The sequence below is a fragment of the Apteryx mantelli genome, chromosome 7 (assembly GCF_036417845.1).
Source record: "Apteryx mantelli isolate bAptMan1 chromosome 7, bAptMan1.hap1, whole genome shotgun sequence".
Classification (NCBI taxonomy): domain Eukaryota; kingdom Metazoa; phylum Chordata; class Aves; order Apterygiformes; family Apterygidae; genus Apteryx; species Apteryx mantelli.
In genome coordinates this window covers 27,433,988-27,450,596 of record NC_089984.1, presented here as the reverse complement: position 1 = coordinate 27,450,596, position 16,609 = coordinate 27,433,988, and the positions used below count along the sequence as shown (strand labels likewise).

Genomic DNA, 16,609 nt, shown 5'->3' with positions numbered 1-16,609 from the left:
TCCAAATTAGTACCCCAAGTTTATAAAAAATTTTCCCCACAGTTGCTACTAAGTTATTCCACTTTTCCTTTCCAAAATCCCTTCAGATGTTTTCTAACTCTCTCAGAATTCTCTCCAACTTGTTTACAGTTTTTGTAGCATGGTGCCTCAATCTAGACAAATATTACAGCTGAAGCCTCATTTTGCTGAGAACGCCAGAATAATTACTTCCTAGATCTTTAAGCTGTATATGCAGTAGCATTTTTATATATGGATTCAGCAAAATACTTAAGAAATTCAGTTAAAGCTAAGCATGTATTTCAGTAATTTTCTGAATTTTATTCCAAATATCTTGTATTATTTAAGTATTGTCATAACTAACAGTATTTTAACAAGCAAGTATTATTTACAGTAATTTTAAATTCCTATCACAAGCAAAAAAATCTCACCAGTTTCAAGTTATCCCTGAAAAAAATCTTCAAGTTCTACCCCAGTTTATGACGCCAGTGTAGAAACTTCAGAGACTTAAACTGAAAAAAATGAAGAGGATTCTGAAGAATTTAAGCTCTTCTTTTCTAGGAACATCAGCATGTATAGTGACTTGTACCTAATATACTTAAAAATTTTTTTAGCTTCCATAGAGATACGTGTAGCATATATTTCTAATGCAGACTGAGAGATAGGCACAAAGATCATTGCCATCTGCTGATGAATGTACACTGGCAATTTGTTTTTATGCATTCCTTTCCCATGGTTCGACATAATCCAAGCCAAGATGTGCAAAGATTTCTTCCTCACTTCCAGCTTTGAGAAAGATCCTCTGTGAAAGAATTAAAAAAAAAAAGAAAAAAAAAGAAGTCAGTAAGGGTGTTAGAAGAAAATTTCAATTGATGTTTTTGCTGTTTAAAACAGGGGTTAATTTTTGGCAGTTCTACCCATGCTATCCTCAACAGAATACATTCTTTTCATCACTATGCTCAAGGATGACCTTGAAGTGTGAAAGCAAGTCAGAAAATAGTTCTAATACTGCTGATCCTTTCACTACTAATGACCAGCTTACAGCTCTTTATTTTTATTTACTTTTTCAATTCTCTGTGCATAAGAACTAAAATAAAACCTACATTTCCCTGCCATGAGGGTAAAAAGTTTGACTTTCTTAATAAGGTCATCAGTGTTATATAAATTACTGTAGTAATGTTCTCTATAGATGCATTCAAGATGATTCCACGGTTACACTAGGTGTGCATAACTAAACATTAAAAGCGGCAAAGCTTTCCAAATTTCTAATATAAAAGGTTCATCTGAAAAGACAAAATCCACAAAAGCAAGCTGCAAACTGTGGGAGAATGGTTAAGCGAGAGAGGGCATGATCTCTTAGAAGTGAGCAATCCTGCCTTCATGATGAAGGGAGGATCCCACAGCTATGTGAACTGTCCTTGAGCATTCCTAGACCATTACAGAAGGGGAAGGCAAGTAGTGGTAAACAAGTAAAGGAGGGGGCCGACAAGCCCCTCCACGGGAACAGCAACTTTGCACCAATCGTGTATTCGCCTTAGGTGCGTGAACAGACTGTAAACCAATCATACAGCTATTGCTAGTGCATGCTTATTGCTTGTCTATATATACTCTGTGTAAGCTCTAATAAAGGGAGAACGACCATACTCATATTGAGACTCATCGTTACTCCGGGTCTGTCCCCCCACTCCGACATCTGGTAGCAGAGGATGGTTTATTTCCGTGACTACCGACATCTGGTAGCAGAGGATGGTTTATTTCCGTGACTACCGACAGCAAACGAGGAAACAGCAACTACAGTTGGGTTTTTACATACATACCCCTAATAAATGTTTTATAGTAAAACTCAGTTTTACTTCTTCATAGCTGGGCTTCTTATAACACAGTATAGCATTCTTGCACAGGAACCACACAGAAGCCCTACCTTCACTAAGAAGACTGATATAGAAAAGTACATGTGCATTCCCTTCATCGCTGAATTACAACATCAATTAAAAAAGCTGCTAGGATAGATGAACATTAAAATAGGATGAACCTCACTATTTGGAGGAGTTTGGAGGGAAGAAAGAAATCATTTCTGTTGAATAATGATACTAAAATTTCAGCAACTCCTGAATTGTTTGAAGATAAGTCTCAACTGGTGTCTAGTTCTGAACAATCTCAAACTCTAGGATCACCAAAACTTCAGGGTTAGGTTTCATAATCTTCTAGATTTACTTTCTCCTGTGAGAGAGGAGAAGCTGACTGGAGAATTACCCACTGATGAACTCCCGAGTCTGGAGAATCTCTGACTCCTGTGCAGTCTAGGGCACATCTATGCTGCCACCTCTGCTTTCGTGGCTGCCGAGCACTGCCTCCAGGAGGGCTATGCTGTCCTGCATACCCCTGGGAGCGGACAGCAAGAGGGGTCCAGAACTAGGTCAGAGCAAGCCCATGGTATGGTGGAACAACTTCTGGCACTGAAAATTATCAATGTTTTCTTCTTTCTCCTCTCTGTGCTCTCCTCCTTGCCATCCTTCACTCTCTGACCTGGATGGTGCTTCCCTGTCTCTTACTCCCACTGCGCCTCCATAACTCAAGGGTCTTGGTAAGCAGTGGGCAGGGGAGATAGCAGATTACTGGAGCAGACAGACCCTGCTTCTGGTTGCTGCTTCTTCTCTCTTTCTCCTTTCAAATTCCCTGTCAAACCCCTTATTTAGTCACCAGAGAAGAGTATTGACACTGGTAGGAAGGACTTGGGGATGCAGCTTGGCCAAGTTACAGGGCATCAGGGAGTGTGAAAGCCACATAGTGCTGTCTAAACTGCTGCCACAATGGAAGGAAAGCAGAAAAGAACGATGAGCCAAAAAGATTAAGCAAAACCACTGACCCCAGGACAGCCTCATTCTGCCCTTGAAATATGCTTGGGCATCATGAGTGAAATCTGCCTCACCATTTTGGACCCACTGGCTTATTGATATTCTCCATCAGCCCCATGGTTTCCATATCTCAGTCCTGTCAGGACCTGCAGTTTTGCCCAGGCATAATGAGGAATTGAACTCCCAAAGTGAAACATCACTCTCAGCCAGCTGAATTCAAACTTTATCAGGGGTTCAACCAAATCAGAAACCTGTTTCCACTTCACTGTAGGGGTATTTAAAATTAAGGTCTACATTCAACTCTGCTGTAAAGGCCCATCTTTCATTGATGCTGATTATTCCAGTAGCCAGGGTAGTCAAGCTGGCAGCTTTCCTAACAGCCATTTTTCAGTGCCACAAAGCAGAATGAAAGCCAGTTTAACTGTGCTAGAAGGGCTAGAAGACTAGAAAGCAAAATTGAATGGTAGAGGTCAGATGCTCCTGAGTGAATTTAGCTAGAAGACTTTGAAGCTGCATTGAGCTTGGGAGGATACAATACGAGGTACCAATTCTGCTCTTTCCAAGTTCCCATCCAGATAAATAAGTATTTAAGAGCGGTTCTGGCTGATATCCTCTTGAATCCATCCTAAGATACTAAGTCTTTGCTCTTTCTTAGAAAATTATTGCTATATAGTGAAATAATAGGGATTTAGAGCTGTTGTGTATCAATTGTACTCCACTCATCGCCCAAAAAAACCCCACTGAAATAAAATCTTTCACACTGTGGTCAGTGGCATTGCATTAAGACCTACTATAAATAAAGGCATTGATTTCAAGCAGTGATACACACCATGTGGATTACACATTTTTCACTAGCGTGCATAGTAAAAGTGCTTAACAAGGTATATGAAGTTGTTTCCACTTTTCCATAATGAACTCTGCCTGTATAAGATAATTTCCATATGCAAACATGCCATATCAGAACTTTGAGGGAAAAATTTGATTCATTGTTTCATGGATTTTTTTTTAAACAAATCAGGACAAACATCATGTGGCTTTTTGCTTTGACACCTGTAGAGTAAAAGCAGGCTCCTTTCTTTTTAAGATATTTTATCCTCCTGCATGAAGTTCTCAGCATATAAATATTATTGCTGGAGCATGAAAAGCTGAAAATAATCATATAGCCATAATGAAATTCTGGTTCAAAATTTTGCCTGTAATAGTAAAAATTGCTTTTAAAGCATAAACAGATTATGTTCTTTTTTCTAGGAAGTTTAATGGCAATTTTTAGAATAAAAAGTACCTACAGAAAAGACTTGCTGGGGAAAAATCAATCCTTCTTCATATAGAAAGGACTAAAAAAATGGTAGAAGAAAAGAACTGAACAGAATAAAAAAAAAAAGAAAAAAAAAAGAAAAGATTGAACACTGCCCTTCAAGTAGAATTACCAGACATACTTCTTCCATATAGCACGTCCTGGGAGGACAGGACTTGGATTTTAGTTATTTTTTTTAGCTATTACTGTGAACAAGGGAGGGCAATCCATACATAAACCATTGCAAAAAAGTAAAACAGGAAAAGATCTTACACCTGTGGACATATGTTATAGATACTGTTTAATAGAAGCACTTCATATCTCTGGGACTCTAAATTACATCCCATATTTTTTGTTCTGTCACTTTATATTTTTCTGCAAGCAAAACTCTTTTCATTTGCCTGACAGGGAAAATTTCTAATACAGAGTAGCTGATGCTGAATACCATTCTCAGTAGCTACAAGCCATGTTTCTAAATGAATCTCTAGTTGATATCTGCCAACCGCTTTAGTAATGTAAGTGTTATTAATGTTAATCATAACTTATTATTTTGCCTCTTTGTCAGTCTGTGCAGAGCTTATACAGTGATGCAAATTTGATTATTGCTTTCAGTACCATTCTTTCTTCCTTTTTCTCTTCTTTTTCCTTTTTGCTCAGGAGAAGAAGTAAATAATGAACAGCCTGCCCAGTTGTGAAATTTTTGCAGCTTCTTACTGATATTCAACAGAGCCAAGACATGCCCAATCAACATCAATCAAACTTACAAAAAAAATACTCTGGAGCAGCTGGTATCACTCTGCTCTTATCCCATTAATGAATTCTGTTATTTCAATGGATGTAAATATTATATTTGTGGCTGTAAACATGACTACACTTAATGTAGAATAGTTGCCATCCAAATGTTTTCTTATGTGAACTGCTTCCTCTTATTTTTCATTTTGGCATTAATGATCAATAATATTTTTGATAAAAAAAGAACCAGAGAGTAAAGACACATAGCTGGCACTAAGTGAAGATTTCCTAACTAGCACTGCCAGAGTTCAAACAGCTGTTGTACTGCTTTTATTGTCATTTGGTTTCATTGCACATTTTAATACAGTGAAACCAGCTAAACAAAACTATTAATCAATAAAGTAGATTTCTACTTTTAGACATATAGATCAGGACAGGCCAACAGGGCATCTTTCTTTTGAGGGCCAAATACTGATTTTACTGATTTTGTATAGATATCATTTAAATAATATAAAAAGTTGAAAGCTCTGAGGAATACCCTGAACCTCTTCCCTTCTTCTATTTTGAGAGCATCTCTCTAACCTACATAGATTAAACCTACATATCAAGACAGGAAACACTTAGTACTCCCTTGAAGTGTGGTTAGCAATTTGTCCTATAAAGACATAGAGGAAAAGATATTCCCAAAAATCTGAGATTACTGAAAATTTCTGTGTAGAAATTCTTGATTTTCACATGAAACACAAAGGATCCTGCTAGTCTATGAAAATTTAGGCCACAAGATATGCACTGTTCTAGTTTATTGAACAACCTGTACTTTCACTTTCACTGAACCTAGATAAATTCTTTAAGCTGTTAAAATGAAATTGTACAGCTTGCACACTCAGCCCACACTTGCCTCTGTTGTGGCCATCCATCTTCCTTTCCACTGCTTGCTCGGGAAGGAAAAATGCTGCAATGACAGCAACCTCCCGACACCGCACCGACCAAGCGGACGCTCTGCTGAGCTCGCTCGCTCAGGAGACGCAGAAGCTGTTGAATCCACTGGCTCTGCCAGCAACTGCTCTGCCAGTTTTGTCTGCGCTCCTGAAACCAGGCCTACTCATGCTCTTCCTCAGTATTAACTCATCCTTCTGGAAAGGCACACATTTAATCAGAGTCCACATAGACTGATATCCTACTATTATTACCAAATAGCTTGGTAATAATAGCATATTGCAAAATACCAAACTGAGTAATCTATTATAACTGGCTACTAGTATAAATAACTCTCAGCCTGTTGCTGTGGCATTTTATTACCTATTTTTCCCAATCTCAAGATGAACTTAGGAAGTTAGCCTTTGGAAGCAGGTACCCCAAAATAATAGCCAGGAGGACCACGTAGACAATATCACTGATGAAAGTGGATTTAGTGCTTCTGAACCAGTGTCTGCTAGAAAGCAAACTCCTTCAAGTTGGTATGTACAAAGTATGTGCAGTATTATGTGTGCACTCCTCAATTTTGAAGGTGAGACGTGGTGGAAATTTCAGTGATTCAATTCTTTATTTAAATCCTTGTCAACCTTTGTATTAGCCAAGAAGCCAGCTCTAGCTATGAAGTTTCCTATATCATTGCTGGCCTAACTCTACTTTTTTTTTATACACACACACATACATACATATATATATATATATATATATATACACACACACACACACACACACACACATATACATATATGTATATTATTTGAGAGTTCATTCTTGAATAAAACATAGCAAAATCAAGCCCTTTCAAAGACCAAAGAATTTCCTTCCATTTTTCATACCCTTTTCATAGTGCAAACTTCTTTGTTGCTGTACAGCAGTAATTCAGGAAGAATGCAGTCATACCCCAGTGGATTTCATTATCCTTTGGAAACCTATGACATCGTGGAGGAGGCAAACCTCCTTCTTTTGCAAAAGACCCTGAAGGCCATAATCATTAAGGTCCCTCTGGACTCCTTCTGACATACTGTTTCATCAAATAAAATGGGAGTGGGAGAAACACAGACAGAGCATTGCCAACAATATTTTCTTAACAAATTAGAAAGGCAGTGTTTGATAAGGCTTGGCCTCTGGACAAGTTTTGGGGAATGCCATTAACATATACATTTACTCTAACCTTTCCTTTGTATCCCAATAATGTTGCATACTTTAAAATGGCAAATTCTTACATAGGATAGTTAGTGATTTTCTCATTTAAATTTGGTCTGCTCTCCCTATTTTTTATGTGGAGTGTGGCATGTGACATCTATCTACATTAGCTTAATTACCTTACTATCTGCTTCTCATTTTTAAATTATTAAAATGGAGATATAAGTGGCAGCATGATAATTTGTAATATTTTCAGTATACTGAATGATAAATACCAAGCAGACTAAACCCCCAGCACTGTACATGTCTGGAATTATCACAGTGGCTGTAGGCATGACAATGACAAATAAACAAAGGAACAAAAGAGGACAGTGTCATTTGAAAACCTGGAACTTAACTGTCCGTTGTGCTTGGACACAGTCCATTTTAAAAATCAGTTTTGTGGGTAAAGTCAATTCTAGACGAAAGCTGGTAACAACAACACTTGCTTAATAAACCACACTTAAAGACACGACAATGCATCTTCAATGCATCTTACACATCTGTCACTTCAGTGAAGTGCCCAGTGCGGGGCAGTCAGTTAAAGACTTTTTTAATAACTAGTTAGGACTAATGCAGAGATGATGCTACTCACATTGCTTGCAGTATCTTCCAAGATGTGAAACCACATCTCTAGATATGAAAGGCCGGTGCATTCAGTGGAGCAGTGCACTCATACCGTCAGAGACCTACAGCTTACAGAGCATACTGACATAGGTTTATTACATTGAAAGTGCAAAGCTGTGGAGTTGTTCACAGTCCCTTTTCCTCTGATGCTATTTGCTCAAATAACATCTGAATCCTATGAAAAAATATAAATAGCTGTAAATGATTGTGTCACTACCTACAATTCTCGTGTAAAAGCAGTGGTGCTGTTTGAACTGAAGCACAGTCCTTATGTGGAATAAATCACTGTCCTAACAAAAACCACTGAAGTTGAGAATGCAAACACTGAAGACTGCTAGAGCATTGCCAGCTTGCTGACAACTTTAATCCTACCTGCCTGTCCAGGGTAGCTTTTGGTACCGTATCAAGACAACATAACAAATTTACTCCAACCACCAGCCAAAAAGCAAGAATGAAAGGGTGCCTAGAACAGAAATTAATAGAAAGAGAAGATGGGGGAGAAACGATATCTAGCTGAACCTTTTCAAATCTTAATAAAGTCCTGAAACAGATTGAATAAAAAAAAGGTAACCGATTTTTGTTTCATCTTAATGGATTTCTGCAAGAACGGGTTTGCGAGAGCAGGGTGCAGATGGTGACCTGCCAAGTGACTCAGCAAAAATAGCTGCTGGGGGAAAAGTGAGGAAGGATGGTGCAAATTTACAGTATTTCAATCACTTTCTGTTCAAAAATAGTTTACTAGAAAAAAGAGATTCCCTATGCACTGCACCTTCCCTATTATCAAAAGCGATTGCTCCCTGCTCATTGCAGCAGTAGTTGCTTGCAGACGAAGCTTGCGCGTTGCTAACCGGGCCAGCCAGCAGCCCTGAAAGGTATTATCCACACGGTTTAAAGAAATCTATGAGAAAATACATAAAAATTCTCTACAGCATGAGAAGGAACAGATTTCAAAGAAAAGAAGCATTTTGTTCAGGTTGTTACCTTGTGCTTGCATCTGAATTTGAATTTCCTAGCTTAAAGGTGAGCAACATTACTTGATTAGTATGATCTATAATACATAAGTAAGTAAGTAAGTAAGTGAAAGCTAGCCTCTCTCGAGCATATTTCTCTCAAACCTTCCCTGAATATCCAGCTCCATGCTGTTTTCTACACCCTACCATGTATAATTTGAATCACTGAGTATCACCCTAACCAGGACAGGAACTGTGATTTTATTTTATATGCCAAAAAAAATTCTTATGGTACTATATACAAATTTTTACAAAAATAACTAACAGGAGCCCAATCCTGCCATCAACATTCAAAAAATTCTTGACTTCAGTGGCAGAATTTGGAGATGTGGCTGTTTGCCCACAGTGTCTATGAGTCTATTTTCTTTCAGCAGATTGCTGTGAGCCTGCTCAAGCACTTGCATGAAAGGGTGATGCCCCTGCATGAGCATGTCCCTCTGCCATGCAAGTCCATCGTGCTCTGCTATGCAGCCTGTATTCAGCTACACCACCAGCTCCGCTCCCACTTTACTGACAGATATTACCTGAAATGAAGGTACTTTGCAAACAGTGTTCAGATAGCCAGCTGTTTTCTCTTCCTTTTCTATATACTACTGTTAACCGCACAAGAGAAAAAGTTGTACTTCTTTGCTGGAAAACATAAATTTGCTCAGAGCTTCAGTTTAGCAAATACCTTTACAGTTTTGCTCCAGTTACAGCCCCAGAATTAGGTAAAGCAACTGTAGAGAAAGAGTTTCAGCAGATCCATACATTCCTGCAAGACACTGAGCAATATGAGGTTGAGTTCCTTCAATTGACAATGGAAGTATGGGAATACAGTGTACCAGCAATCCATAAAATGGTGGCTACTTCTCTGAAATCATTAGCTGACTCATTAAGGTAGACAGAATGGTAACAAGGATCACTGTAATCAGTAACTTTCACAGCTAGTTAAATGATTTTCCAGTTACGGAGGGCAACAGCAAGAAAAGAAAAAAAACAAAAGTAAAGCAATTTCCAGAGAAAAATGTGTACAATTCTGTCATTGCATAAGGGGTTTGAAATCACTGTATTCAGTGACCATGTTTTGTGGTATGAACTTTGTCAGAAAGTAACATGGAAAAAATCAAACTTCTCACTGGTCCGATATTCATACTACTAGCCAGCCTGAGAGACAACATCTTATTCCATCAGTAGTCAGTGAGACAATATTCTCAGAATAAGGTACTGCTTGATGAGAAAAGGAGACAGAATCAAGCCCTAAGGAATTATTCAATAATTACATATTAATATCTTTTACTCTGAATAATATTTATCTTCATTATGATCAACACATTTTTTGCATTTTGTTGATTACTGTAATATCTGAGCATCTTCCATTACTTCCCTAAGCAATACAACTAACAACCGTCAGGTGTTTCTCCTTCCTTCCTTTTTCCAATCTTTTCTTGTTGGTTTTTGGAGAGGTTTTGTTTTGAGACTGGGTGTTGGCGATTTTTGCTTTGCTTGTTATTAGACATTTTGCTAAATATTTGTGCTCTGTTTATGAATGAGACTATCAACAGAACAAACAATTTCATGATAATTATAGACCATAAATCCTGAAGTACTAATTGTGCTAGCAATGTGAAGTATTTCATCAAGTTCAATAGTAATATTCTACAGCCCTGTGTACACGCTGTGCTCTTTCTCTTTGCTGATATCATAACGACTTGCAGCAGCAAATAATCTGAAGTGCCTCTGACATTTTATTATGCTCCAAATGTAAATTTCATGTTTAACTGGTATTTTCTGTAGTAATATTCACATTACCATTCCTGCTTTAATCAGTTCCTGATCCAGCTACAAATAAGATGACAAATAAATCAGAGGGAAAAAATGACATTATAACAAACCATGATTGAAAAACAGTATTACAAGCATTACCCATTGACTCAATACCCCCAGGCAAAATCACATGTAATGATATTGATGCAAAATAGTGCAGTAGAATTTATTCTAATAATTCTGGGCATGAATAAATTTTGAGTGTAATAGAAGCCAGAATCATAAATTCTTATTTCATTTTATGACTGGACATGTCCTGTGCTTTTAATCAAAAATGCCATAGTTGAATGTTTCACTCTGTAACTATTCTGTAACTGTAGATTAGAAATAACTTATGGATTTAGACATATTAAATTTCTGAACAACCACAAGTCGATTCACTGAGTAAAATAGATTAATCAGGCTCATATTAGGATATCCTAGGCAGCTATCCTAACAAAACATCTTCAGGCTTAAAGTAATCTACTTCGCCTTCCTATATACAATCAAAGTACTTATTCCAAGCTGCTTTGATGAAGGAGAAACAGAAAGACCAGTACTAAAAAGCTGACAATTTGGTACTTTGAGAAATAAAATATTAAATAACATTAATATTAACTTTTAACTTAACTGAAGAAACACTTTTTTCTTTTGCTAAAATTAATTTGTAAACACAAAATAGAACTATTCTCTGTTTAAAATGACAGATGCATTGTTGCTTTGTTGCAAGATGCTAAATAGCTATGTATCCATCTCCCATTATGATTTTAACAATTAAAAATATTCCACAATAAATAAAGACAATAATATATTACCATTCAGAATAGGAGAACATATTTTCAGTTTTGGGCACACAAAGGCAAGAGGAACTTGGAACTTCCTATCTGATAGCCAGGCTAAGTTTTAACATATTAAATAACAAATTGGTGTACACAAAGAACAGAGCTTCCTTGCAAATAATAGGAATACTGTATTTTTTGCCCCCTATAGTCCTCTGACAATCTGTATCCTGTCACAAAGCCATTGAAATGATTAACATGGACTACTTGCTTTTCCAGGTTCGCTGTATTTCTGTTTTGCTTGAAGACTATGATATTTACAGTAGCTTTACTTTGTCAAATACTGTTTAGCTGGCTCATTATATTTGTCTTTATAAAGCTTCATACGAATGACTGAAACAAGAAAAATGCACAGCACCCCAGATTTTACTAAGCACAGTTGATGATCTCCAGAGGTCCCTTCCAACCTGAACCATTCTGTGATTCTGTGTTGAGTGTAATTTATATAGGGTTATTATAAACAAACTATTTTGAAAGAACATTAGGAAGATTGCAAAGCCAAAGACCTGCAATTTAAGACATCCCAAAATGTGGTTGTTTGCATTTTAACCTTAATTCAGTTTTCTAATGTATATGCATTGAGACACAGAGTTCTTGTTCTCGAAAGGAATCCTGCTTCCTTCAATTCTTGTAACATATTTAGTCTTTTTTCACTAGGCAGGAAATACACTGTGTCACAGGGCTCATAATTATTTCATGACAGCACTGATGGGAATCTTGGGCTGCAGACTAATGTGGGACCAACCTGGGAGAGAGCTCCATCTCTTCCCTGCTTATCTGTTGAGTCTAGCCTTGGTCTCTCCCCTCAGATTTCTCATGTAACTTCGGGCTCTACCAGGCCATATCCAGAGTAAACCGAGATAAACTCAGTTTGCTCAGTTATTTGGGGTAATCAAAAGTTTACCCAGTCCTTGCTTCCAGCTTAGAGCATTAGCCTGATGAATTTATTAATTTTTTTAGTCTACCAAACTTCCACTCATATGTCTGCCCAGTCATTCTTTTACCTGCCCCTTTTCGACTCACTCTCTGTTGAAGGAACCCAGCTTCTTCTCTGCACTGCAACTGCGAATCACATATACCCTTTCTCCCCATATGCGGAGGAGACTCATTCCTCATCGCTTTGTGCAGCCACTCCTAAGCTCTACACTTCCTCATCAGATCTGTACATCCATCCCAAACTTTCATTCTCACTCCCACTCCATATCCCATTTCTCCCTCTGGCCCTTCACTCCTACCTTTTCCAGCTTCCTCTTTACCCAGCTTCTTCTTAATTGGTTTCTTCTCTTCACTTTTAACAGGAAATCTGAGGCTACATTACCTGTCCCACATTCAATAACATTCCTGAGCACAGGTGAAATGAAAAACTTGAAAATGATTTGCTCTGTACTGCCCTAGAAACTAAAATAGTCAAAATATTTTGGATCTGCACATATTTACACATTTTGAGAGCTCTCTCTTTTCACTAACAGTCCAGGCTTCACTGAACACACCATGCAAAGGAAACAGCAATTAGGTATATTTATCTTTGTGTTAGGTGTACAACTTGCTATTACAAAGGGATTAAATTTAGATAAATAGATACATGAATTACATACAGGCTTTGTAAAAATGACCTATTGTATGTGATTTGTGAGACATTTAAACTGCTAAGAGAACACTGGGGAGAAGCACACTTTGGAAGAAAATGCATAATCATTTTTTATTTATCAAGGGTAAAAAGTAGATTATTTTAATTCTTAATTATTAAAAACAGACCAGGTGCAAAAAGAACAAATCCCTCAAATCCCAAATGCAATTGCCACTTTGCTGAGAGATAAAAGAATTGGAAAGAAAATGAAAGTATGTGCATCTGTTTGCAGTGACTCAGTGCTTAGTTGTAGTAATGATTATGTGAACAGCTCTGATCACATTGGAAATCAATATTATAAACTTTGGATCTTTATGTTTACTTTAGTTTTAATCCAGTCATTATTGCAGCCATCTAAAGCAAACTCTGCAGCTGCAGCATGTTTAATTCATCAAGATGTTCAAGGCTGACTGTCTCACTGTTATAACTTCATAATTTTAGAGCAGCATCTGCCAAAATAAGACTATAACATTCAGTTTTTAAAGAATCTTAAAAAAAAAATGTCTCCTTAACTCTGCAAAGAAAATTTCTGCAGGTATCTTCTTTCAGTGAAAGACTGCAGAATAAACATTGTCAGATGACACAAAAAAACTAATTTTGAGACTATAGCTATTGAACACACAGCTAAACACACATATGAATACCACATGTCTTTATGTAATAAAATGAAGGCATAGTCATAGCCAGCTCTTCTCCCCAGTGATGTACGTTTTTGAGATGTCACATATTGGGTAGAGACAGAATGCTTGGAAAACAAAACTGGCTTTTTGTTAAGGGACCTGTTTACAAAGAAGGAGGAAGTGCAGGTGACAATCCAGCCATCTGCAGCCTGTCTGGCTTCCTCAGGGCTGCTTCTATCCTGTACTGTCCCAAGTCCTGTGCAGCTGTAGCTTTCCTTTTAACTATTTTTACTATTGTTTTTAATTTTGCATGTGAATGTACTAACCAGTCCAACCTACAGATATAACTTTTCCCACCAACACAGTCACTGTCATTAGAGCTTATTAATCCCTAAAGTTATTTAATTTATCTAGTCTAGACTGTTACCAGACTGTACCACATTTTGTTGTCCTTGACCACATTTTGTTGATGCCTTGCTACTCATACTCCTTTCTTCTGACTCCACTACATCAGAGACTTTTCTAAAATTGTGTTAGTGAGTCTTGGTCATGGCCTTCACTGCCAGTACTTTTGCTTTTGTTTCATCCCATTCTTGTCATATGACTTATACTTGACTACAACTGATTGGCTCCCTTTTATTCTGAAAAGTGAGGGTTTTTTCCTCATGATTTTCCATTCTTACTCCCTAGTCACTGTAGCTGCCTACTTGATTTGGTTTTGTGTTGACAGCGTCTACACACAGTCTATTCTGCTCTGCTGTAGTGCACTCGCCTCCCCACAAGCAGATCCCTGGTTGCCAGGACTCACAGCCTGTCATTCGAAGAGGACAGCTGTGTTCTGACTTTTCCTTAGAAGGGGTTAGGACTGAAGAATCTCCTTCTGATTTTGTGCATTATACACTCTCACACCGATCCACATCGCTGGATGCCTCGTGGGTTTGTCTCAAGCTTATTTCATCAGAAGTTGTGACATGTAGAGTGTATTTTATCAGCTCTTCAGTTTGCTATGATCATCATTTACTTCCATTTACAAAAGCATTCTGCCTTTGAGAGTGCCTATCTCCCTCCTCATCAGATAAAAGGGGATAATCCCCTGTGATACTTGCTGCTTACAACCCGACCACTCCTGATTTTACCTCTGGCTCCTTCTTTCTTTGAAGGTTTCCCAGACTAAGAGAATCTTTGATGCAGAGCTCAGCAGTACATGGTCCTTTCTGTTCACCAGTTTTTGTAACTCCACATGATAGCATCTCCTGTTTGGTTTCCTATTGACAGCCTGAATTTCTCCACTAGCTTTAGAATATTTTTATTATGTAGCATCACATTTCTCTAGCCTAATACTGCTATTTATCCATGTTGCCTGTTTTATCCTGCAGAAAGTTTAACAAGCCAGCTAGAATCAAATTGGTCATTGATTTGATAGCATTGTCAAAAGCACAACAGCTGAATGACTGGTAGGCTGCTTCTGCAGTGTCTGAAAAAAATCTTCGGATCATTTAGAGTCACAGAGCAGATAACCGCTTCTTTTGAAAACTTGTTATCCTCACATATTACAGTCTCTGAAATTTGTTCCCTGAAAGGGTGGTTGCAGCATGGGGATTCAGTTTAACAAACCAGTACAAGAAACAAATAGTTTAGCTGTAGTAGCCCAGAGCCCCGTGCAGGTTTGTTTAAAGTCTCCTTTCCTCTAAAAATTGACTGGAAGTGCTTTTAAGAAATTTCTGTCACATTGGTTGCCTGCAGAAAATGAGATTCTGAAACCCACTCGTCAATGCTGCTTTTGACCTGAATCTCTTTGCAAAAGCAGAACAGTGCCTGTAGTCAATAATGTGGGCCAATGCACTACTTCACTTGGCCTAGCCAAAAGTACCTTTGCTCTTCAACCATACTTGTTTATTACTAGGAACCTGCATCAATTTTAGATCGATAGGTATGGGCTCTTCTCTTACAGAGATTGAATTTCAACATGTGCCCCTATTGAAAGTATTTCTCTGTGTTAATTTCTTAAAACAATAACAGTGATTTACTGGAACTTCTGAATGAGAAAGATGACTCACAAGAGCCATATATGAAGAACTGAAATAACAGGCTGATTTCCTCAATGGTTTACCAGGTCTTTTCAAGCACTTAGTTTTCAAGTTTGGGTTTTTTTTTTTTTAAAAAAGCTTGAGACGTAAGGCACCAGAGAATGTTGCAGAAAAACACTGACTGCATTTATATTAAATTTTCCACTGTTTGAGCTGTTTGAGTACTGGAGCATAACTTCTCTATTTTTGCAGTAGCTTCTGATTCTACACACTAACTTAATGATAAGGAAAGCAGCACATAGTTCTTGCTTTGTAGCTGTACCCAAGTTCTGCTTTTGTTAACTCGCTCTGCAAGAGACAAGCCCTCCCCAGCCCTGCAGACCAGGGCGATGCGTGGCAGTAGAACTTGAGACCACATCTGTGCAGTGCTCAGTTGCACAAGATGCCTCCAGGCACCAGCACACAAGGACTGTTTTGGAAAAAAAAAAAAAAAAGGAGAAAAGGACAGAGAATTTATCAGATCATAGCTCTTCCAGCCTCTCTCTCTTGCAGGTCTCATTACAGAGAGATTACTTGAAGGAATAAGGAAATAATCTGTTTCTTTAAATGCTTTCTGGCAAAACATTGGTTACTTGTGTTCTTTACATTCTTTTAGAATTTATTCTAGTAGAGCTATGTTATCTTTTGTCTTGCTTTGGACACCTTTTGTGTAGATGGATTATACTGGTTGCATATTTGTGGCTACTGTAACCTTTAAACCCCTACAAGCAGATTAGGATAAAGGATGCATTTACACAACAAATTCAAATTGAGATCTTAGGATGAAAACACTCTTCCTAAACTAGTTTTATTCTATCACAAAGAGTAAGATTAGCTGGGCAGTACAGAAAGCCAGCAAAAACAGTAGTAACAAATTCAGTGCCAGTAAAAGTCGTCTGGGGACCTTGATATATTCTCCAGTTTTTAGTCTATGCTAAATTCTCATTTTATTTGAGCTAGTTAGCTTAAAGTCAACATGGAAATGTTTACCTAGGCTGCAATC

At 37.7% G+C, this 16,609-nt stretch overlaps 1 protein-coding gene across 1 annotated transcript in view; it reads right to left on the bottom strand.

Moving 5' to 3' along the window:
• Nucleotides 1–650: 650 nt before the first annotated feature.
• DNTT (DNA nucleotidylexotransferase) overlaps nt 651–16,609 on the bottom strand; it is a 96,840-nt gene continuing 80,881 nt past the window's right edge. The window contains exon 11 of the mRNA XM_067299533.1: nt 651–799. Within this exon, the coding sequence (XP_067155634.1) occupies nt 713–799 (87 nt within the window). The 3' untranslated portion in view covers nt 651–712. The remainder of the gene's footprint in view (nt 800–16,609) is intronic.